This window comes from Salvelinus fontinalis, chromosome 3, assembly GCF_029448725.1.
Source record: "Salvelinus fontinalis isolate EN_2023a chromosome 3, ASM2944872v1, whole genome shotgun sequence".
Classification (NCBI taxonomy): domain Eukaryota; kingdom Metazoa; phylum Chordata; class Actinopteri; order Salmoniformes; family Salmonidae; genus Salvelinus; species Salvelinus fontinalis.
This window is the reverse complement of record NC_074667.1, coordinates 38,397,846-38,421,978: the sequence shown is the minus strand read 5'-3', so window position 1 is coordinate 38,421,978 and position 24,133 is coordinate 38,397,846. Positions and strand designations below refer to the sequence as shown.

The 24,133-nt window shown below is 40.8% G+C and overlaps 1 protein-coding gene across 6 annotated transcripts in view; it reads right to left on the bottom strand.

Moving 5' to 3' along the window:
- Window positions 1-3,023: 3,023 nt before the first annotated feature.
- Window positions 3,024-24,133, bottom strand: part of LOC129847225 (E3 ubiquitin-protein ligase RAD18-like) — an 88,757-nt gene continuing 67,647 nt past the window's right edge. For 5 of the 6 annotated variants that reach the window (XM_055915045.1, XM_055915044.1, XM_055915047.1 and 2 more), the window contains 2 exons: window positions 23,344-23,379; window positions 3,024-3,373 (listed from right to left, as the gene is read on the bottom strand). In XM_055915045.1, the coding sequence (XP_055771020.1) occupies window positions 3,271-3,373; window positions 23,344-23,379 (139 nt within the window). In that variant the 3' untranslated portion in view covers window positions 3,024-3,270. Of the gene's footprint in view, window positions 3,374-10,057; window positions 10,130-23,343; window positions 23,380-24,133 lie in introns of all 6 variants that reach the window. The other variant, XM_055915046.1, reaches the window with a different exon arrangement.

The window sequence follows — 24,133 nt, the reverse complement described above, 5'->3', positions numbered from 1 at the left end:
GGTTCATGCATGTGACAGACCAATACCGCAAGAGGCTTCTTCTCTCTAAGCTGAGACCTTGAAACTGAGATATCCCTTTCTCTAAACAAGGTTCTGGGTGTAATGCCAAATTGCAGATACTGATAGTGAGGATTTGTTCAATCAGTCACTTGCATGAACACAGAATTTGGTTTAAAAAAAAAGCACAAGCAGAGAACATAGAAATTGGTACATAGAAAAGCACCAACATAAACTTTTCCATCACAGTAAGAATTCACATCCCTGAGTCAATACATATTAGAATCACCTTTGGCAGCAATTACAGCTGTGAGTCTTCTGGGTAATTCTCTAAGAGCTTTTCACACCTGGATTGTACAATGTTTGCCCAGTATTCTTTTCAAAATTCTTCAAGCTCTGTCAAGTATGAAGTCGATCATTGCTAGACAACCATTTTCAAGTCTTGCCATAGATTTTCAAGCAGATTTAAGTCAAAACTGTAACTCGGCCACTAAGGAATATTCACTGTCTTCTTGGTAAGGGACTCCAGTGTAGGTTTGGCCTTGTGTTTTAGGTTATTATCTTGCTGAAAGGTGAATTAATCTTCCAGTGTCTGCTGGAAAGCAGACTGAACCAGCTTTTCCTTTAGGATTTTGCCTGTGCTGAGCTCCATTCTGTTTTTTTTTATCCTGAAAAACTCCCCAGTTCTTAACAATTACAACCATACCCATTACATGATTCAGTCACCACAATGCTTGAAAATATGGAGAGTGGTACTCAGTAATGTGTTGTATTGGATTTGCACCAAACATAACACTTTTTATTCAGGCAAAAAAGTGAATTGCTTCGCAAAATGGTTTGCAGTATCACTTTAGTGCCTTGCTGCAAACATGTTTTTGAATATTTTTATTCTGTACAGGCTTTCTTTTTTTCACTCTGTCAATTAAGTTATTATTGTGGAGTAACTACAATGTTGTTGATCCATCTTCAGTTTTCTCCTATCACAGCCATTAAACTCTGTAAGTGCTTTAAAATCCCCATTGGCCTCATGGTGAAATCCCTGAGAGGTTTCCTTCCTCTCCGGCAACTGAGTTAGGAAGGATGATTGTATCTTTGTAGTGACTTGGTGTATTGTATAACTTCACCATGCTCAAAGGGATGTTCAATGTCTGCTTTGTATATTTTTACGCATCTACCAATAGGTGCCCTTCTTTGATAGGCATTGGAAAACCTCCCTGGTCTTTGTGGTTGAATCTTTGTGTGAAATTCACTGCTTGACTGAGGGACCTTGCAGATAATTGTATGTGTGTGGTACAGAGATGGGGTAGTCATTCAAAAATCATGTTAACTACTATTATTGAACACATGAGTCCATGCAATTTATGTGATTTCTTAAGCTAATCTTTACGCCTGAACTTATTTGGTCTTGCCATAACAAAGGGGTTGAATAGTATTTGACTCTTGACATTTCAGCTTTTAATTTTTTATTAATTTGGAAAATGTTTTACAAACAAAATTCCACTTTGACACGATGTATTGTGTGTAGATCAGTGACACAAAACTACCATTTCATCAATTTTAAATTCAGGCTGTAACACAACATTTGGAAAAAGTCAAGGAGTGTGAATACTTTCTGAAGGCACTGTATATTCTTATGGGAGCCAAATTGTTTATGTGACTATCAGAGGGGAAAAGAAAGCACATCCATGCTCCAGAGTCTCAGCTTTCAGGAATGGGTACATCCATAATCCAGAGTCTCAGCTTTCAGGAATGGGTACATCCATGTTCCAGAGTCTCAGCTTTCAGGAATGGGTACATCCATAATCCAGAGTCTCAGCTTTCAGGAATGGGTACATCCATGCTCCAGAGTCTCAGCTTTCAGGAATGGGTACATAATAGCTTACAGCCAAAGCGTTTCAAACACTAGATCCAAATTCATAGGAAGAAAATACATTCAACATTGACTTCAGAAACCACCAGAAACTAACCGCCAGAAGCTTCCGTTTTACCACATAGAGTGTTAGCTTCAATCTGCTCACCTCTACCTTTCCTGGCTGCCAAAGTACCAGAATGTTGTCTCTGGTTTTTAATCTGAATTTAGAGAATTGAAAATGGAATCTGAATGCATCTGAGAAGTTCAATATATTGAACTTTGATTAACTTGAAATTATGGTTTGTAAATTTGATACAGACAATATAATCCAATATCTACCCTATTGAAATTTAATATACAAATATAGAATTTGAATATTCAATTAAATTGAAATGTTATTTAAAAACTGAACACAATATTAATTCAATTTCAAATCATGAAATAGAAGTTCAATGATTCAATTTGTGCATTACACGTTCAAAACTATTAAGTTCGAATTCAATATTCTAATACAAATTATAAAATTTAAATACAATCTGTTGGCAATGAAATCACTCCATATAGAACGTCTAAGCCCCTTAACCCAAAGACTTAACACTGAGTGCATGTATAGTAGTCCCTCATGACAGACTTAATATTAGCTGGCCTGTGCGCACACAAGATTTGGTTCTAGGTGCCAAGATCATATGTACTGTATAGAGACCGTGGAAGAGGCGACGCGAGAGGGTTTACGCCCATCAAAATATGTCCACGATAAGCAGACTGATAAGCAGACCGCCTGCCATCCCGCTCAGCCTATGGCTTTATAATGAAGCACACAATGAGAGCACAGCATCCCTCACAGGGTCTTAGCATACAAAGCCTCCTCTATTTGGTTTTTACTATATGTGAATTCTTCTGCATTAGGTGAATCTGTTTCAGCTGTAGATGCCATTATCTACTTAATTCTAAAGCGGTGACTGCTAAGTGTGGGGAGAACTATGGGATGATTGGCAGGTTGGTCTTGGATTGTGGAATAATATACATGTTGAATCATAAGGAATCATAGAGATCCAATTATATAATTTCTATGTGTTTAATATGCTAAACTGACATTTGGGAATTAAAAAATTGTCAATAATTTGATGACCAGTTGGTCAATATACATTTGGGACACAAAAACTAAAAAGTACTGTAAAATGTGAAATATTTATTACAATGTTAATATGTACACTTGACAGTACATGTAAAGAACAATTAGCGACTAGTCCATGAAAAACAAAAATTTCTTATAAAGATATCAATACTTACAAAATGACACATATGTATAAAATATATTGCATAACTTGCCATATCCTGAAAATGTGCTTAAAGTAATGAAGGTAAAGGCGTTTAACAGAGTTCAGCTCAGATCTTTCCTGTCCTCTTCCCAGCATTCCTCCTCAGGTTTTCCGTGCTCGTTTTCCCATGACAAAGGGCAGAGCAGAGTCTTCCTCCCTGGAGCAGAAAGCCCACTTCCCACTCGGCGAGGCGTTCTCTGAAACTCTGGAGAGAGAAATTCTCATAAGTGAGTCTGGAGCTTTTGGTCATGTATCAAGCCCCAGATTAATGGAGCAGAAAGACCAAATCACATTATTAGAAAAAAATGACAATTCATGACTTCTATGGAACAATTCTGTCACAGACAAATGGGCAGCAAAAGGTGTCTTTATTTGCGCTGATGAGTCCTGTCTCATGTGGCTGTTCCCTATACAGCCCTGACCAAATCACACCCAGGGCTGCTTTACCACAGACAGTTACAGCATAGCCATCTCTGCATGCATGGGGGGGGGGGGGGGGGGGTAATAGTAGAACATTTAGGTTATGTCTCCCATCCCTAAGTGGTATCACCACTAATGATATAGCTAGATTAAAACACTCCTTGACAACAGTGTTTCCAGGGAAATGGTACAGATATGTTGAAGTGTGAGGCATGGTGGTCTGGATGCAGTACAGGTCCTAATCTACTGTCCACTGTCACAGCATAAGGCTTATAACATAAAGGATTTCTCCCTGCTCTGTTCTCCGCTCACATTCCTCTGCGGCCACATACCCACTAACACAGACAGAAGGTCAACATGTGGAGGTCAAGTCTCTGCAGGGGGCAGCAGGTCACAGACCACTCTGCACTGTGGGGTACATGTAAGACATCACAACATGTAGAGCATTGGCCTGGCAGGGTGCTGCAGGTCAAAGGGCATAGTCTCAAGAAGAGCTATGGTGGCCCTTCAGGTCATTCTCCTAGTATCTAGGCCAGTGATCCCCAGTGGGGTGACTGAAGTGTTATTTTGGAAATGTTGACACAAGGAAACAACTTTCTCCATGACATCAAAAAAGGTAATAGTAGTCTAAAACAAAAAGCTTTTGGCGAAAGGGGGATACCTAGTCAGTTGTACAACTAAATGCCTTCAACTAAAATCTATCTTCCACATTTAACCCAACCCCTCTGAATCAGAGGTGCAGGGGGCTGCCTTAATCGCCATTTTGAAAGACTTATCTGTGCTCTAGCTCTGAATGAAACGCCCCACCTGACCATCCACAGTCTGCTGATTTCCTCTCTGAAATGATAACATCCCAGAGATTGCTTTCTCCTGAACTTTCCCACCTCTCTCCCTCTCTGTTCCCTCTGCTGCTTATCGCCAGTGCGACGCACAGAATCCTGAGGAGTAGTTATATGTTCTCCCCGATTTCTTTTTCCCCACAATTAATTAACACCAAGGGGTAAACATGTTTTCGGGTTGTTAATCTGCCCAAATAATTTTCCACCATCTCTGTCCATGTGGAATAACCTGAATAGACTGGATAAGTCAAATTAAATCAAATTGCATTGGTCACATACACATATTTTGCAGATCTTTCCAGCTCAAACAGTGCAGTAATACCTAATACAAAACAATACACACAAATCCCTGCAAATAAAAAGAAAGAAATGAAGAAACATCAGAACAGCCCTGAGACAAGGGGAAATGAGTGGAGCAGAATAGAAGAATGCTCTGTGACCTGCGGTTCACTCTACCTTGGTTAGCACATGGCCAACAAGTCACACAGACAATTATCACCCAGAGCTGTGTTTGGCTTCCTCGCTGGATAGCAGAATGAATGTGCCCTTCTATTGCAATGGCACTGGCTATAGATAGGACCAACTTTAACAGACTGCAGACTGTCACCACAGAAGTTATTATGTGCTCCCCCCTCTCTCACAGCAACTTTGTTATGATGATTGGAGAGAGGACACTTGCCAGGGAAAAATCCAATAGGTCATCTTGAACTATGCCTAGTTTATTACATTTTACAAGCCACCTCATCATACACCAATTACACAAAGTTTTACTCACACACACACACACACACACACACACACACACACACACACACACACACACACACACACACACACACACACACTTAATGAAGTTGTTTGCAAATGTGTCTCATTAATTAACTCCATCATTCCTGAGATCACAACAAAATTTGGCTTTTCATATTATCTGTATGTCCAGCCCTTATATTTAGCCTCCCAATTAAATGTTAAATCAACCAGGGCTTCAACTACAACACAAAACAATTTGACATACACTACCGGTCAAAAGTTTTAGGGTTTTTCTTTAGTTTTACATTGTAGAATAAAAGTGAAGACATCAAACCTTTGAAATAACACATATGGAATCATGTACGAACCAAAAAAAGTGATATTTTATATAAAATAAATATTTTATATTTCAGATTCTTTAAATAGCCACCCTTTGCCTTGATGACAGCTTTGCACACTCTTGGCATTCTCTCAACCATTTCATAAGGTAGTCACCTGGAATGCATTTCAATTAACAGGTGTGCCTTCTTCAAAGTAAATGTGTGGAATTTCTTTCCTTCTTAATGCGCTTGAGCCAATCAGTTCTGTTGTGACAAGGTAGGGAGGTATACAGAAGATAGTCCTATTTGGTAAAAAACCAAGTCCATATTATGGCATGAACAGCTCTAATAAGCAAAGAAAAACGACAGTCCATCATTACTTTAAGGTCAGTCAATGCGGAAAATTTCAAGAACTTTGCAAGTTTCTTCAAGTACAGTTGCAAAAGCCATCAAGCGCAATGATGAAACTGGCTCTCATGAGGACCGCCACAGGAAAGGAAGACCCAGAGTTACCTCTGCTGAAGAGGATACGTTCATTAGAGTTAACTGCACCTCAGATTGCAGCCCAAATAAATGCTTCACAGAGTTCAAGTAACAGACACATCTCAATATCAACTGTTCAGAAGAGACTGCGTGAATCAGGCCTTCATGGTCAACATTCCACTACTAAAGGACACTAATAAGAAGAGACTTGCTTGGGCCAAGAAACACGAGCAATGGACATTCGACCGGTGGAAATATGTCCTTTGGTCTGGAGTCCAAATTTGAGATTTTCGGTTCCAACCGCTGTGTCTTTGTGAGACGTGGTGTGGGTGAACGGATGGTCTCCGCATATGTATTTCCCACCGTAAAGCATGGAGGTGGTGTTATGGTGTGGGGGTGTTTGCTTGTGACACTGTGATTTATTTAGAATTCAAGGCACACTTAATCAGCATGGCCACAACAGCATTCTGCAGCCATACACTATCCCATCTGGTTTGGGCTTAGTGGGACTATCATTTGTTTTTCAAAAGTACAATGACTCAACGCACCTCCAGGCTGTGTAAGGGCTATTTTACCAAGAAGGAAAGTGATTGAGTGCTGCATCAGATGACCTGGCCTCCACAATCCCATGACCTCAACCAATTTGAGATGGTTTGGGATGAGTCGGACCACAGAGTGAAGGATAAGCAGCCAACAAGTGCTCAGCATGTGGGAACTCCTTCAAGACTGTTGGAAAGGCATTCCAGGTGAAGCTGGTTGAGAGAATGCCAAGAGTGTGCAAAGCTGTCATCAAGGCAAAGGGTGGCTATTTAAAGTATCTGAAATATAAAATATATTTGGATTTGTTTACACTTGGTTCGTGCATGATTCCATATGTGTTATTTCATAGTTTATGTTTTCACTATTATTCTACAATGTAGAAAATAGTTAAAAAAAAAAGAAAAACCCTTGAATGAGTATGTGTTCTAAAACGTTTGACCGTTAGTGTAAATTGTTGCATTCTTGAGTTTTATTGACAAATGTCAATAAAAGGTCTGTCATTGCAAAAAGCTGATCAAAATGAATTTATATGACTGGTTTAAGTAAAGACATTGTTTGCTCACTGGGAAATTAATATCCAGTGATAACTGCGTGGAGTTTGTGACAGCAACTACGTGACCTATTACAGTACTATAGGCACGATGTCCTGGGATTTCCTATGATTTTCTATGTAGAAGAACCCGTTACCTTCTAACAACTTGTGTAGCTTATGAGCAAATAGAGCAAATGAGCAAATAGAGCAAAATCAGTTGCAACCCAATTCTGATCTTTTTGGTCTAATTGGTCTTTTGAACAATCACATCAGTAACTTTCCCATCGGCTCTATTTCCAATTAGTTTAAAAAATGTCACAATTTGTCTGCCTGTAAATGCAGCCAGAGTGGCTCAGATAAATATAAAGGGGTGGCATAGCTGTACATGTGTTCAGAGTTGAATGCAGCACCGTGGATGCCCTCATATACCACATAGACATTTTAGTTGACGTCTGCCAAGGATACTTAACTCACAATCCATAAAAAGCCCTGCTGAAATTGAATCCGCTATGCCATTTAGGTCACAGCGACCGCACACTTTTGTTTGGTGGAAAAATTGTCTACACAGATGCACACACTCAAATCTACAGTGCATTCGGGAAGTATTTAGACCCCTTCCCTTTTCCACATTTTGTTACGTTACAGACTTATTCTGAAATGTATTAAATACACATTTTCCCTCATCAATCTACACACAATAACCCATAATGACAAAGCGAAAACAGGTTTCTAGAAATGTTCCCAAAAATCTGAAATACCTTATTTACAGAAGTATTCAGACCCTTTGTTATTAGAATAAAAATTGAGCTCAGGTGCACTCATTTTCCACTGATCATCCCTGAGATGTTTCTACAACTTGATCGGAGTCCACCTGTGGTAAATTCAATTGATTGAACATGATTTGGAAAGGCACACACCTGTCTATATAAGGTCACACAGTTGACAGTGAAGGGTACCAAAATATATCTGCAGCATTGAAGGACGCCAAGAACAAAGTAGCCTCCATCATTCTTTTTATTACCCTGGACCCGAAGGTAATAAAAGTGTGGAAAAGTGTGTGTGTGGGTGAAAACAAGTAAAATTTTAACAAAAAGGTTTGCTGTGTGCCTTCACTTCTCCCTGGGCCTGCTGTTTCAACATAGCACCAATAACCTGTCTGTCTGTCTCCCTGCCTGTCTCCCGCTTTCTGGCACTCTATACCCTTTGTAGTGTGTGAAACTAAACAATGTCTTGCGGGAACCTGCACAATGTTATTACAATACTGTCATGATGTTGGCCTGTGGGTAAGGTTTATGACCCCCCCATAAATACCTTTCTCCCTTCCATCTCTCTTAACTCTACAGAGGGACTCTTGAATAGCTTTTGTTAAAGAGAGAGTCTGGGAACATCAAACAAGTGGCGGGAAAGGAACCATATTTCAGTAATAGAACCAGTTGAAAACATGCGTTGGTACTTAATGAATATGATGTCAGTTCGGTTGTCATCTGAGACATTATGACTGATGACAGGATGACTTAAACTGTATCTGGGAAAGTCTACACATTATAATTATCAGATTCACATGGAATTGTTGTGCAATTCAAATGTTTAAATATAAAATTATTTGGTACCAGATTAAGTGTAATGTTAGCTTCCAAATGAGAAATTTGGGTTATCATAAGGTTAGGGTTCTGCTCAATCAGTGGCCCACCCCTGTGAAGAGACATGGGTTGTAGAACACTATATAAGCCTTTGACAAAAATGTAACCTTCTGTTCCGCGTACATTAGAATGACGATCCGATGTCAGAAGGGTTCAGATAATAACTACAGAACGAAGCCAACCTCAGCGTGAGCTTTGGTTGCGAATGATATGAACTTTGAACTCTTATTCACTATAGAAGTGATACCTCCTAGCCGTTGAGTTAGCGACAGCAGCTGCAAACGCGGGCTAGGAAAGAACAGACAGAGTAACCCGTCTACCACACAACAACGTTACTACAACGTATCCAATTTACCACCAGAGACATTCACCGAGGACAGGAAGATCTCTGTTGGCCAACACGACCAGCATCTACGACCAACCTATCGAAGCGCAGCTCAGAGTAAATATTTATTGCATTTTCCTTTTCCAAATGGGCGGTAATTTAGAATGCATAAGATTCTGTATTTACGATAGAGTAGCTGCCTACGGCCCGATAGAGAAATCGCTTCTCCCTTTGTTCTTCAGTTTTCCCGCTCTTTCACTCAAACCCAACCCAGTTTTCTTTGTGTTACCAGCTGTCATATCTGTTCTGTTCGCTAGGGACGTTTACCTTTATGACATAATTTGTAATCAAGGTATGATTCATTCTGTGTATATGTTATTCTGTGTGATTAGTTAGGTATTTAGTAAATAAATAATTATTTTGTATTGCGGATTCAACTTGTTAGCCAGGGTTCGTGAAGATAACCAAGAATTTACAGCTTTCAGATGAGACTGAAATAAGGTGACGATTAATATTGACTGCTATTGATGTAAACTATTACTAGGTCTTTAAGAGTTTATTCGGAAGATAACAGCTCTATAAATATTATTTCCTGGTGCCCCGACTTTCTAGTTAATTACATTTACATGATTAGCTCAATCAGGTAATATTAATTACAGAGAAAGGATTTTATAGAATAGCATGTCATATCACTTAATCCGGCATAGCCAAAGACACAACAATACATTATTTTGATACATTGTAAAAAAAAAAAAATAAAAAAAAAAATGTATTTTTCCACACTGTACCCCAGCCAGGTACAAATTGGGGGAGGGACACAACAAATAAATAGCTTTGCATGTGTGGCTCCTTACCACAATCAATCAGTATGGCAAAAATAATCTCTGCTCAGAGGGCCTTAGAAATATTTTTTACAGAGAGAGAAGCTAGTGTGGAAGGAGGCTCTTCCACTTTGGAAGATTAAGCATTTTCTGTGTATGAGGATCATGTCTGTCAATTCGGAGTGTGACAGTGACTTGGAAGAAGAGGATGAGATTGACCTTCAGCCCCAGGACCAGCCCGTCAGCAGCCAGCCCCATGACCAGCCAGTCAGCAACCAGCTCATCAGCAGCCTGCAGGAGGAGAAATATGCATGTCAAAAAATTGTGAAATTGAATGGTCTTCTTGACGAAGGAATGAACCACCCAGTATGGCCGCCAATGTGGTAAGGATGAAACCAAAGAAAAACACGAATGGCGGTTACTCATGGGCAGGACATAAAGTATTCGTTTTAACTGTTCATCCCAGACACCATCCAGTAATTTATTCTGGACTGCACTAATTTGGAGGGAAGGCATGCTTTTTTTTTTGCATACTTTGGGTTTTTACCCTTGCTGGTGTTTTCAGATCCAAATAGGGGATCCACAGAATCGCTGTGGGATGCAGAAACTGGCAGAGAACATTTCCGTGCACAATGTCTCTGGAAACCTTCCATATTATTTCCAGGATTATCTGCTTCGATAACCGAGACACCAGACCAGCTCGGCGGCAGAGAGACAAGCTAGCTGCAATCAGGTCAGTGTGGAACAAGTGGGTGGACCGCCTTCCCCTGTTTTACAACCCTGGGCCCAAAGTTACTGTTGATGAGCAGCTTATGCCATTTAGGGGCCGCTGCCCCTTCAGGCATTACATACCGTCTAAACCCCGCAAAATATGGAATATAGATCTGGGCTGCCTGTGATGCTGCTTCATCATAGGTGTGGAACATGCAAGTGTATACAGGGAAGCCTGAAGGAGGAGTCCCTGAGAAGAACCAAGGGATGGGGTTGTCCTGAATGTGACACAGGGACCCAGTGGCCACAACATCACATGCGATAACCTTTTTACTTTGCACAAGCTGGGACAGGAGCTCCTCAAGAGGAAGTTGACGATGGTAGGAACAGTACAAAAAAAAACAAGCCAGAGCTCCTACCTCAGCTGTTGAATACACGTAACCGGCCTATCAATTCCTCTAGGTTTGTGTTCATGGCCGACACGTCCCTAGTGTCCTACGTGCCAAAGAAAGGCAAAAATGTGGTACTTATGAGTACGCTGCATAGGGATGGGAGAATCTGTGTCCAGGAACATCAAAAAACAGAAATCATAATGAATTACAATGCCACAAAAGCAGAGATGGACAACTTAGACAAGATGGTGGCAAAATAAGAAACCAATGCTGGCCACTTGTGATATTCTTCGACATCTCGTTTGTCATCTGGATGGCATTGAACACAAATTGGAACAGAGAGAAGCTCCAGAGGAGACGGCTCTTTCTCGAGGCGCTGGGCAAGGCATTATTAAGACCTCAAATCCAGGGGAGGCAACATATCCCAAGGACCCCAGCTTCTGCAGTCATCGTGAGGAGGATCCAAGAGGAGGATGCTGGTGCCCCATCCACTCAACCCACAGAACCAACAACTCCCATACCGGAAGTAAGTGTGAGTGATGTTGTTGCATCTGTGTGTCTGAGTCTCCTACCTTGGCCTGCTGTAACTACACTGTTCAAAAAAATAAAGGGAACACTTAAACAACACAATATAACTCCAAGTCAATCACACTTCTGTGAAATCAAACTGTCCACTTAGGAAGCAACACTGATTGACAATACATTTCACATGCTGTTGTGCAAATGGAATAGACAACAGGTGGAAATTATAGGCAATTAGCAAGACACCCCCAATAAAGGAGTGGTTCTGCAGGTGGTGACCACAGACCACTTCTCAGTTCCTATGCTTCCTGGCTGATGTTTTGGTCACTTTTGAATGCTGGCGGTGCTTTCACTCTAGTGGTAGCATGAGACGGAGTCTACAACCCACACAAGTGGCTCAGGTAGTGCAGCTCATCCAGGATGGCACATCAATGCGAGCTGTGGCAAGAAGGTTTGCTGTGTCTGTCAGCGTAGTGTCCAGAGCATGGAGGCGCTACCAGGAGACAGGCCAGTACATCAGGAGACGTGGAGGAGGCCGTAGGAGGGCAACAACCCAGCAGCAGGACCGCTACCTCCGCCTTTGAGCAGGAGTAGCACTGTCAGAGCCCTGCAAAATGACCTCCAGCAGGCCACAAATGTGCATGTGTCTGCTCAAACGGTCAGAAACAGACTCCATGAGGGTGGTATGAGGGCCCAATGTCCACAGGTGGGGTTTGTGCTTACAGTGCAGGACGTTTGGCATTTGCCAGAGAACACCAAGATTGGCAAATTCGCCACTGGCGCCCTGTGCTCTTCACAGATGAAAGCAGGTTCACACTGAGCACGTGACAGACGTGACAGAGTCTGGAGACGCCATGGAGAACGTTCTGCTGCCTGCAACATCCTCCAGCATGACCGGTTTGGCGGTGGGTCAGTCATGGTGTGGGGTGGCATTTCTTTAGGGGGCCGCACAGCCCTCCATGTGCTCGCCAGAGGTAGCCTGACTGCCATTAGGTACCGAGATGAGATCCTCAGACCCCTTGTGAGACCATATGCTGGTGCGGTTGGCCCTGGGTTCCTCCTAATGCAAGACAATGCTAGACCTCATGTGGCTGGAGTGTGTCAGCAGTTCCTGCAAGAGGAAGGCATTGATGCTATGGACTGGCCCGCCCGTTCCCCAGACCTGAATCCAATTGAGCACATCTGGGACATCATGTCTCACTCCATCCACCAATGCCACGTTGCACCACAGACTGTCCAGGAGTTGGCGGATGCTTTAGTCCAAGTCTGGGAGGAGATGACTCAGGAGACCATCCGCCACCTCATCAGGAGCATGCCCAGGCGTTGTAGGGAGGTCATACAGGCACGTGGAGGCCACACACACTACTGAGACTCATTTTGACTTGTTTTAAGGACATTACATCAAAGTTGGATAAGCCTGTAGTGTGGTTTTCCACTTTAATTTTGAGTGTGACTCCAAATCCAAACCTCCATGGGTTGATACATTTGATTTCCATTGATCATTTTTGTGTGATTTTGTTGTCAGCACATTCAACTATGTAAAGAAAAAAGTATTTAATAAGAATATTTCATTCTTTCAGATCTAGAATGTGTTATTTTAGTGTTCCCTTTATTTTTTTGAGCAGTGTATATATGTGAGTGAGATGTTAGTAAAATCTCCAGAACTAAATGTTTTCATCATTCTAGATTGCAGCCAGTAGAAACAAGAAGCTCTGTGATGCAAAAATTCTAGCTTAACCTCTTTGGGCTCCTCTTTGGGCTGCCTATAAATGTCCTTGATATTTATTAGTATACATGCACTTCATACGTCTTTCCACTAGATGTCGACAGGCAGTGAGAGAAGAAATGGAGTGTATAAGTTGATCTGGGGTCGAATAAAAGCTCTTTGTATGACGTGTCACCAGTTTCCTGTTTTCTGGAGAGCGCGCGCGAAGGGACCTGGTATTGCCTTCTGAAAGGCTGTCGTCATAGACGACTAATATCTCCGGCTTTGATTTTATTTGATACATGTGACAATATCATCGTAAAGTATGTTTTTTCAATATAGTTTTATTAGATTATTGACATTTTTTCGGGACGTTAGGCGTGTTGCTTTGTCTGCGTATGTTCAGGAAGGAGAGCTTCACACCACTTTGCTAGCTTTCCGTGCTAATTGACTGGAGAAGAGGACATTCTAAATCCAAACAACGATTGTTCTGGACAAAGGACCCCTTGTACAACATTGTGATGGAAGATCATCAAAAGTAGGACCCATTTTATGATGTTATTTCATATATCTGTCGAACATGTTGTACTAGTAGTTTGCGCACAGATTTTGGGCACGCTCTCGCTATAACTAAGCTGGATGTCGTAATGAAGTTATTTTTAGAATTCTAACACGGCGATTGCATTAAGAACTAGTGTATCTATCATTTCCTATACAACATGTATTTTTTAGTAACGTTTATGTATAGTTATTTGGTCAGAATAGTTGAGTGTCATAAAAATATCCGCACATTCTGGGAAAAAGATGCTGCGTTTGTCACGTTCCTGACCTGTTTTCTGTTGTTTTGTATGTGTGTGATGGTCAGGGCGTGAGTTTTGGGTGGGCAGTCTGTTTTCTGTTTCTATGTTGGTTTTGGGTTGCCTGGTATGGCTCTTAATTAGAGGCAGGTGTTTTGCGTTTTCCTCTAATTGAGAGTCATATTAAGGTAGGGTGTTCTCACTGTTTGTTTGTGGGTGATTGTCTCCTGTGTCAGTGTCTGTATGTTACGCCACACAGGACTGTTCCGGTTTTTGTTAGTTCGTTCGTTTTATGTAGTCTGTTTTCCTGGTTCATGCGTTCTTCACGTTGTATGTAAGTTCGTGTCCAGGTCTGTCTACATTCGTTTATTTGTTTTGTAATTATTCAAGTGTTTGTCATGTTTTTCCGTTTTGTCTATTAAATCATTATGTATTCACAACCCGCTGCATTTTGGTCAAATCCCTGCTACTCCTCTTCGGATGAGGAGAAGGAGGAAGCCCGTTACAGCGTTAGCACAATGTATAACCACTGATTTCAGCTCTAAATATGCACATTTTCGAACAAAACATAAGTGTATGTATAACCTGATGTTATAGGACTGTCATCTGATGAAGCTTATCAAGGTTAGTCAAAAATTATATATCTTTTGCTGGTTTGTTACGATAGCTAACTTTTGCTGCTGGGGAATGGCTTGTGTTTCTGGCTATTGTGGTAAGCTAATATAATGCTATATTGTGTTTTCGCTGTAAAACACTTAAGAAATCGGAAATATTGGCTGGAATCACAAGATGCCCGTCTTTCATTTGCTGTACACCATGTATTTTTCAGAAATGTTTTATGATGAGTATTTAGGTATTTGACGTTGGTGTCTGTAATTACTCTGGCTGCTTCGGTGCTATTTCTGACGGTAGCTGTGATGGTAGCTGCAATGTAAAACTGATTTATAGCTCAAATATGCACATTTTTCGAACAAAACATAGATTTATTGAATAACATGTTATAAGACTGTCATCTGATGAAGTTGTTTCTTGGTTAGTTTGGTTGGTTCTTGGTTAGTTAGGTTGGTTTTGTGCATGCTACCTGTGCTGTGAAAAATGCCTGTCCTTTTTTGTATTTGGTGGTGAGCTAACATAAATATACGTGGTGTTTTCGCTGTAAAACATTTTAAAAATCGGACATGTTGGCTGGATTCACAAGATGTTTATCTTTCATATGCTGTATTGGACTTGTTAATGTGTGAAAGTTAAATATTTCAAAAAAATATATTTTGAATTTCGCGCCCTGCACTTGAAGTCGCTGTTGTCATATTGTGCACGGCTTCGGGCTTGCAGCCCAAAGAAGTTAATGCTTAGCGCATAGAATTAAAAAGGTTTTGTCAGATATTATTCATCCTAATTAGACAGGTTTTTTACATGGACGAAACATTGGGGATAATATAAGACAAATACTGGAAACAATAGAACACTATGAAATATCTGGGAAACCAGGCCTGGTTTTCATAGCGGACTTTGAAAAGGCTTTTGATAAAGTATGACTGGAGTTTATATATAAATGCCTGGAATATTTCAATTTTGGAGAATCTCTTATAAAATGGGTTAAAGTTATGTATAGTAACCCTAGGTGTAAAATAGTAAATAATGGCTACATTTCAGAAAGTTTTAAACTGTCAAGAGGAGTAAAACAAGGTGGTCCACTATAGGCACTATAACTATTTATTATTGGCATCGAAATGTTAGCTGTTACAATTAGATCCAACAATAATATTAAAGGATTAAAAAACCATGCCTTAAAAACAAAAGGTGTCATTGTAAACTGATTCATGTTTTCTTTTAAATCCACAATTAGAATCCCTCCACAGCCTCATAGAGGATCTACATACTTTTTCTAACCTCTCTGGATTAAAACCAAATTATGATAAACACCAGTCTCAACGTCAACAGTGAAGAGGCGACACTGGGATGCTGGCATTCTAGGCAGAGTTCCTCTGTCCAGTGTCTGTGTTCTTTGGCCCATCTTAATCTTCTCTTTTTATTGGCCAGTCTGAGATCTGGCTTTTTCTTTGCAACTCTGCCTAGAAGGCCAGCATCCAAGTGTCGCCTCTTCCCCGTTGATGTTAAAACGGGTGTTTTGCAGGTACTATTTGATGAAGCTGCCAGTTGAGGACTTGTGAGGCATCTGTTTCTCAAACTAGACACACTAATTAATGTACTTGTCCTTTTGCTCAGTTGCGCAACGGGGCCTCCCACTCCTCTTTCTATTCTAGTTAGAGCCAGTTTGCGCTGTTCTGTGAAGGGAGTAGTGCACAGTGTTGTACGAGAGTTTCAGTTTCTTAGCAATTTCTCGCATGGAATAGCCTTCATTTCTCAGAACAAGAATAGACTGACGAGTTTCAGAAGAAAGGTCTTTGTTTCTGGCCATTTTAAGCCTGTAATCGAAGCCACAAATGCTGATGCTCCAGATACTCAACTAGTCTAAAGAAGGCCAGTTATATTGCTTTTTTAATCAGGAAAACAGTTTTCAGCTGTGCTAACATAATTGCAAAAGGGTTTTCTAATGATCAATTAGCCTTTTAATATTATAAACTTGGATTAGCTAACACAATGTGCCATTGAAAAACAGGAGTGATGGTTGCTGATAATGGGCCTCTGTATGCCTATGTAGATATTCCATTGAAGATCAGTCATTTCCTGCTACAATAGTAATTTACAACATTAACAATGTCTACACTATTTCTGATCAATTTTATATTATTTTAATGGACAAAAATGTGCATTTCTTTCAAAAACAAGGACATTTCTAAGTGACCCCAAACTTTTGAATGTTAGTGTATATTTACCCCCAAAATATATGGGGGATTGGAAATGATGCAGACAATTACGTTGATGCAATATTAAAGATGATCCACCCCCTAAGAGAGAGAAAAAAGAAGCGCTGTGATGTGTGTGGACCCAAGAAGGACAGGAAGACAGAACACATTCATCAAGTGCAAGAAATACATTTGGAACACACACAGTAAAACTCTGTCCCTCATGTGGTGTGTAGACCTGCCTTCATTTGTGTTCAATGGGGCTCATTTATCATTTCCATAAAATTCTGTATGTAAAATTTGTCCTTCCAATTTGTTCAGTTCAAAGCAATAAACATCAATAGTGATGAATACCTTGTTTCTTTTATATTTGTTCAAGATAAACATGATTTATTCCATCCATGTCTTGATTATAATATATTTCTGTTCACCCAAAAAATTGCGTTTTTATTGATAAATGTGATTCAGCAGAGGTAAATGGCAACTATTAACCATGTATGCTGTCTATATTGCTAAGAATTAAGTATTTTTACGTAAATTGTTATGGCTGTATTGTTTTAAAAACCCAATAATGTTGTTGGTCCATCAGACCCGTGAACATTGGATGAATAACAAAAACAAACACCACACGAGTTAAATCCTCAAAGGATAAGATGATCCAACTTTCAAAACAAGTCCTTTTTGGCTAGCCACAGTAGTCAACTAGCTAGCTAGTTAGCCATTTAGCTTTCTAGCACATTCCCAAAGGTGGTTTGAAATGTGGCTTGAAATCCCAGATTCCATGTGCTTTTTGGCTGTTTATATTGCAGGAAAAAGAACCGATTAGAATCGAATATTCAAAAAAAATTGATTCGAGTCGCATTAAACTTCCAATGTGAACAATACTTTAGAGCGCATTTGTTTTTTCCTCCCAAAATTTGAAAAATTACTTGTTTAACTTACTTTCACTGCACTTTGAAATGTTGGTGGGGGCTCATTAGCATATTTGGGAGCATGGTCTAAAATATGTTGTACTTGTGCCAACAGTGGAAGTGTTGTACCAGTTTAAGTGGTTTTATCGCTATGTTGATTATTAAGGTTGAGCACCCAGTTCTACAAAATGTGTAATAGCGTGTGACAATCAAGGGCTACACTTTAAAAAGAGGTTACTGTGCATTTTCCAGTAAGTTAATGGCAGTTGGTCATTGGGAAGTTTGCTGCACGTTAATGGCAGTTGGTCACTGGGAAGTTTGCTGCACGTTAATGGCAGTTGGTCACTGGGAAGTCTGCTGCAAGTTAATCGCAGTTGGTCACTGGTCAGCTTGCTGCAAGTAGTTATTGTAAAATTCACAGTAACTATGGCTCATCTCTGTCATGCTCACTGACCTGATGGTGTGTCAGGAAGGTCAGTTTGATGCCAACCAAGAGGTTGAGGCACAGTGAAGCCCAAGTGTGCTCACCACAAAGAATGGTTAGGAGGTGTCAAGTAATGTTATAAGCTTTCTTGTAATTAGAAAACCTTCTGGCAGCTAGTTGCAAGTAAGTTACCGTGCATTTTACAATAACATTTGTGCGAGTTAAGCTGCCAGTAAGTTAATGGCAGTTAGTTGCCAGTTACTGGCTATTAAGTTACTGTGAATTTTACAATTACTTAGTGACAGCTGGTTGCCAATTAGGTAACCCAAAATTCACAGCAACTTCTAGACAACTAACTTCCATGAAGTTCCTGTGAAATGCACAGTAACTTTTTAAGTGACTCTGTGAGGGTAATTTTCTCCAGGTGTCAGAACAACCTTTCAATAAGTCGTGTTGTTTGGGTAAAGATTTCATTAAGACCTATTTGACAGACTCGGTTATTTCCATCTCTATCTGGATATTCAGCAGTGAACACATTTACCTTAGGTACATACTGTAGGTATCTAATCAAGACCAGGTCTAGGCCTGCCTACCTTATGCCAGTCAGAGGAGAAGAGGAGAAGAAGGGAAGGCTGTTGTCTGCCCCTCTGCAACCATTACTTTGGCCACCAACCAAACTTGTTCTTGGAATTCCTTAGGACTCACCGGGGGCCTATTCTAGGGCCTATTCATGTACATAAATCAGGTCTTTCAGGAACGTAATCAGTGGACATGGAAAAGTAAATAAAAAGGCCATGTTCACAATATTATAGTCCACAAGAAGGTCCATTGGGCGGTGGGGGTACTAACCTGGGCGTGAGGTGGGGGTGGAGGGATATAAACCTGGGTGCAAGGTGGGGGTGGAAGGATATGACTACTGGACGGACAGAGAAGAGAGGGAAAACCACATTTGGTTCATGGATCCGCATTTGTGGGGGTAGAGAGGGATGGGTATGGGGAGGTAACTTAGAGCAGTATACTATTGGTTTGTTAAGAGCCATCCCCCACAACCAAAGGTTACAGATAAGACTTTTACATGCTTTCAGAGGGAAACTCTCCCTGTCTTGCAATCATTACTTTACAATTAAGAACTAAGTCATGGCTTCCTGCTCATGAGTTCACCAGTCGTTCCCAGCTCCAGCTCTCAGGGGGAGTTGTGAATGGCTGTATAAAGCAGAGATGTGAGGCTGTGTATTCAGCCCAGCAGAGGAAGAATGACATCAGGAGCGTACGGTGGCAGCTATAGACATCACTGAAAGGTCAGCAAGACAGAGATGAAGTGTGACCTTGATTATCCCCAAACACAATGACAGAGACACAACAAGAGAGGAGTCCAATTTATTGTCCTACCATGTTTGATATTCCAATTGGCTCTCATCAAGGTGAATGTATGCGAACGACCCTTTGTTCTCCTACATTAAAGAGGCAAGGGGAAGCACACAAACAAAAAAGCTTCAAATGATGACATCCTAACTAGCATGCACAATGCACACACCAAGTAAGGCACAGGCTTTACATGCCAGCAGCATACCACCCTACATCCCACTGCTGGCTTGCCTCTGAAGCTAAGCAGGTTTGGTTCTGGTCAGTCCCTGGTGGGTGCTACACATCGGATGAGGTAAGTTTCCCAAGGGGTGCATGTTTTGGTTTTTGCCCTAACACTACACAGCTGATTCAGCTGGGGACAAGGACAGAGTTTAGAAAATCCTGCCCTTTTATGTAAAGCGCTTTGAGTACCTCAGCTAGCAGAAAAGCGCTATGTAAATCCAATCAATTATTAACATGCTATAATTGGTTCTCCATATGAGAGTTGTTCTCTTCAGAGTCAACTCTCAGACTTGTACTTGCCATCCTCGACTTGAGCGTTGACAAACAACAGCACCATGAACACCTGGCAATGAGAGGGCTGTCCAAAAATGACTACAGCGCTTCTGCACACTGATTGGAAAACAAGCATTCACGTGACATGGACCAGGTTCCATAGCTGTTTTGAAGACAAGGGAATGCCCAGCGCTATATATCTGGGACTCAACATAAATTTCTAATTTTCCCAAGTCCATTCATGGGAAATCACCACATTAGCACGGGCACCAACTCGGAAAAGTCATTCAATAGATGCTCCATTGTCAGTTAGGTGCTATTTTCTTAAATAACTTTCCTCCCACTCTTGAGGGTATTAATTTAAAAGCAGTGTCACATTTGGGAGACAAACAGGTCTGTGCAGAAAGTAAAATGTCAGGAGACACACTTCAGTACTCCTTATCGTGGAAAGAATGGGCATCATGGGGTTTAGAGGGAGATGTGACCGCAGCTCACGGAAACTCCACTATGTAACATCTGCAAAATAAATAGCTAATTGGTTTTGTGGCAACAAACGTGCATTATGAATGGGAGGATCCTTGGCAGGCATCGTCACGACAGAGCTCCTGTCAAATCTCATGTGATGTGACAAAGTGTTAGGGTTTCCGTTATGAAAATATGGCGCCGGACATCTGACCAGCAGCACTTAAATTTATCGGATCCAATTTAGGGCGTCCACACACGGTGCTCAGAATGACAGAAATCCCACTTAGATTATGGTCATTCATTTTAAGAGAACATGCAAGTCGATGGTAGAATAACTGTCCACATTTACTTTCCCTCAGCCAACAAGATGATTAACGAACAGCATAATCACTAGCCTATACATAGACGCTGCGTGAGTTTCACTTTACTGTATATGACTGGAGACAGCAGAATCTTTTTGAATCCGAAAAATTACAGGGTAGCCTACTCTGCTGACGCTGACAAACAAATCAATAAAAACGGCATTGTCCATATCCACTGTAATAGGCCTACGAGAAGGGGAGACAAATAGAATATGACGTCCATTTAAACTGGAGGTGGCAATGACCAAACAATAATAATGGTGCCAATAAGATAGGTTACATGACTACTGTTGTTCGCTCAATTAAGTTGAGCATTTTTTTTAAATGTATTTCTGCATAGAAAGGAGTAGGCTAATTAGGCTATATAATTTTGCCAATTTAATTCAATCTACTATCCCCCATAGTAGAAAAGTTGACCTATTCTATTGGTCAGTTTGTTGAGAAAGAAATAACCCAAACAGACTCTGGCACAGTGTGTGGAGATATATCCCAAATCCATACAACCAGTAGGCCTAAATAAAACAGATTTTTACAGCAATGAATCTGATGCAACAGATCAGAAAATTTAGCTTAAAATGTTGATAAGATATTATTTATTAACGTTATTATCGCAGCAATGCGCACAAGGCAGTAGGCTACGTGCCAATGTACATTATGTACATTTGGCTAACGGACAACGAAAGGAAGTTGAAAACCAATAGAACATGAGAAAAATAGGGTACTGGTTTCAATGGCATTTGGAAGCCTTTGTAAAAACAATTGCCTCCACGGATATGGTCCAATTTTGCTAAGGCTACTTTGAAGCAAGGAAAACATACCTCAGTAAAATGTTCAATTAAGTAGTTAAATGCATACTGCCTCCAGCTCATTGCAAAGTGGTGTGTGACACACTGATGAAGCCTGCCTTCCGATGCATTTTAATGGGGAATGGGAAGCACGCCTCAATTACCAGTTGAGAAATAAAGATAGTTTTTTAATCGTGGCCCAAAAACTATTTTTAATAAACTAATTATCATTTAGAATTGTATGCAATGATTGGGTATATTAAAGCGCTGTCTGACAGATTTTCTGCTCAAAGGCTCTGTATCTGCACGGATGTCATAAGGTGAATGCACCAATTTGTAAGTCGCTCTGGATAAGAGCGTCTGCTAAATGACTTAAATGTAAATGTAATGTGCGCATGTGATGAATAAGATACATAACGAATATAAACACCAGCCATGACATGGGAACCAGCTGTGCAACAGGACTGATCATTACTCTGAGGTGGAGTGAACCGGAGCTGCACCTTGCCTGACTACACTTCAAACAGTCATAGGCTGTAGGGGGCCTCACGACTTGAGGGACCAAAACCTTGGGAGTAGGTTTATGATACAGTGCTGTGAAAAAGTATTTGCTCCCTTTCTGATTTTCTAAATTTTTGCATTTTTTGATACTGAATGTTATCAGATCTTCAACCAAAACCCATTATTAGATAAGGAATCTGAGTTTACAAATAACAATTATTTTTGAAAAAGCAATTGCCCCATTACACTCAATAACTGGTTGTGCCATCTATAGCCGCAATGACTGCAACCAAATGGTTCCTGTAGTTATTGATCAGTCTCTCACATCGCTGTGGAGGACCTTTGGCCAACTCTTGCATGCGGAACTACTTTAACTAAGCAACATTTGTGGGTTTTTAAGCATGAACTGTGTGTTTCAAGTCCTGCCACAACATCTCAAATGGGATTAGGTCTTGAATTTGACTAGGCAATTCCAAAACTTCTAATTAGTTGCTTTTTAATCTATTTCATGTAGACACACGCAAACATTGTGTGTTTTGGATCAGTGTCTTGCTGCATGACTCAGCTGCGCTTCAGTTTCAGCTCACAGACAGATATCCTGACATTCTCCTGTAGAATTATCTGATACAGAGCATAATTCACAGTTCCTTCTATTAAGGCAAGTCGTCCAGGTCCTGAGGTAGCAAAGCATCCCAAACCATCACCCTACCACCTTTGGTATAAGGTTCTTACTGTGGAATGCATTGTTTGGTGTTCTCCAGGCATAATGGAACCCATGCTGTCCAAAAAGTTGACTCAATTTCCCCAAAAAGCACCTGGAAGCACCTGGATGATCATCAAGACTCTTGTAATAATGTTCTATGGACAGATGAGTCAAAAGTATAACTTTTTGGATGACATGGGTCCCATTATGCCTGGTGAAAACCAAACCTAACATTAGCAGATTGTTAGTTGAAAAAACATTAATCCGTGTCAAGTCAAGCACGGCAGCTGTCCTAGCAGTTGCGTCAGCAATTTCAGATCCAATCTTCCCATCAGTGAGGCCTACAATTACTACTATTGGCAATTTCCTCGCATCAGCTAACTCCAAATGACAAAAACCCAGCTAGCAGAATTGAGCTGAAGACTGCCCATCTCCAACAGATGCCCTGATATGGCAACATGGCAGGAGCTGACATGATGATCAGGCTGCATGTTTCCAAACATCAGTGTTGTGTGTGAAGGTTTTGTTATTAAATATGTTTGAAGAGCAGAATAACTTACTCATAGCATCTGTCAGCGAAGACATCGGAGACGGAACTGAGAAAACAGAGAGAGGAGAAACTTGCCATTAATAATGTTCAGAGCGTCAACCAGTCATCACAACGGAGCAGCACTTAAGTGGAACAGAGAAGAGAGAGAAAGAGATAGAGCGTTAAGCCTGGCTGCAGAATTGGCACCAGTCATTGACACCAACACCATCAGGCTATAAATAGGGCCATAACACTCCTGAGTCTGTCAATGATGTCCATCCTGTATTCAGGCTATCAACTCTTAGCTCAGCATGTATCACACATCTCATCAGCAGCCCTCCCTCGCCTCATAACTTCTGTTGACAGAGCATATATCTCACATCCAAATCTCCTACTTCGAAAGCCCATTTGCATGCTGCGGCTGTCACCCAGCTAAATGGTGGGAAGAACATGTGCAAAAAACAGGATGCAGGTTTCTGACAAAGTATATATAGCAATGCAATACATCACACTGAGAGAAGAGTTTTCGAAAAGCAACACCTGAAATAACTTATTTGGACTGAGCCTTTTTTTTTCTCTCCACCTTTATTTAACCAGGTAGGCCAGTTGAGAACAAGTTCTCATTTACAACTGCGACCTGGCCAAGATAAAGTAAAGCAGTGCGTCACAAACAACAACACAGTTACACATGGAATAAACAAACATACAGTCAATAACACAATAGAAAAGTCTATTTACAGTGTGTGCAAATGAGGTAAGATAAGGCAATAAATAGGCCATAGTGGCAAAATAATTACAATTGAGCAATTAAACACTGGTGT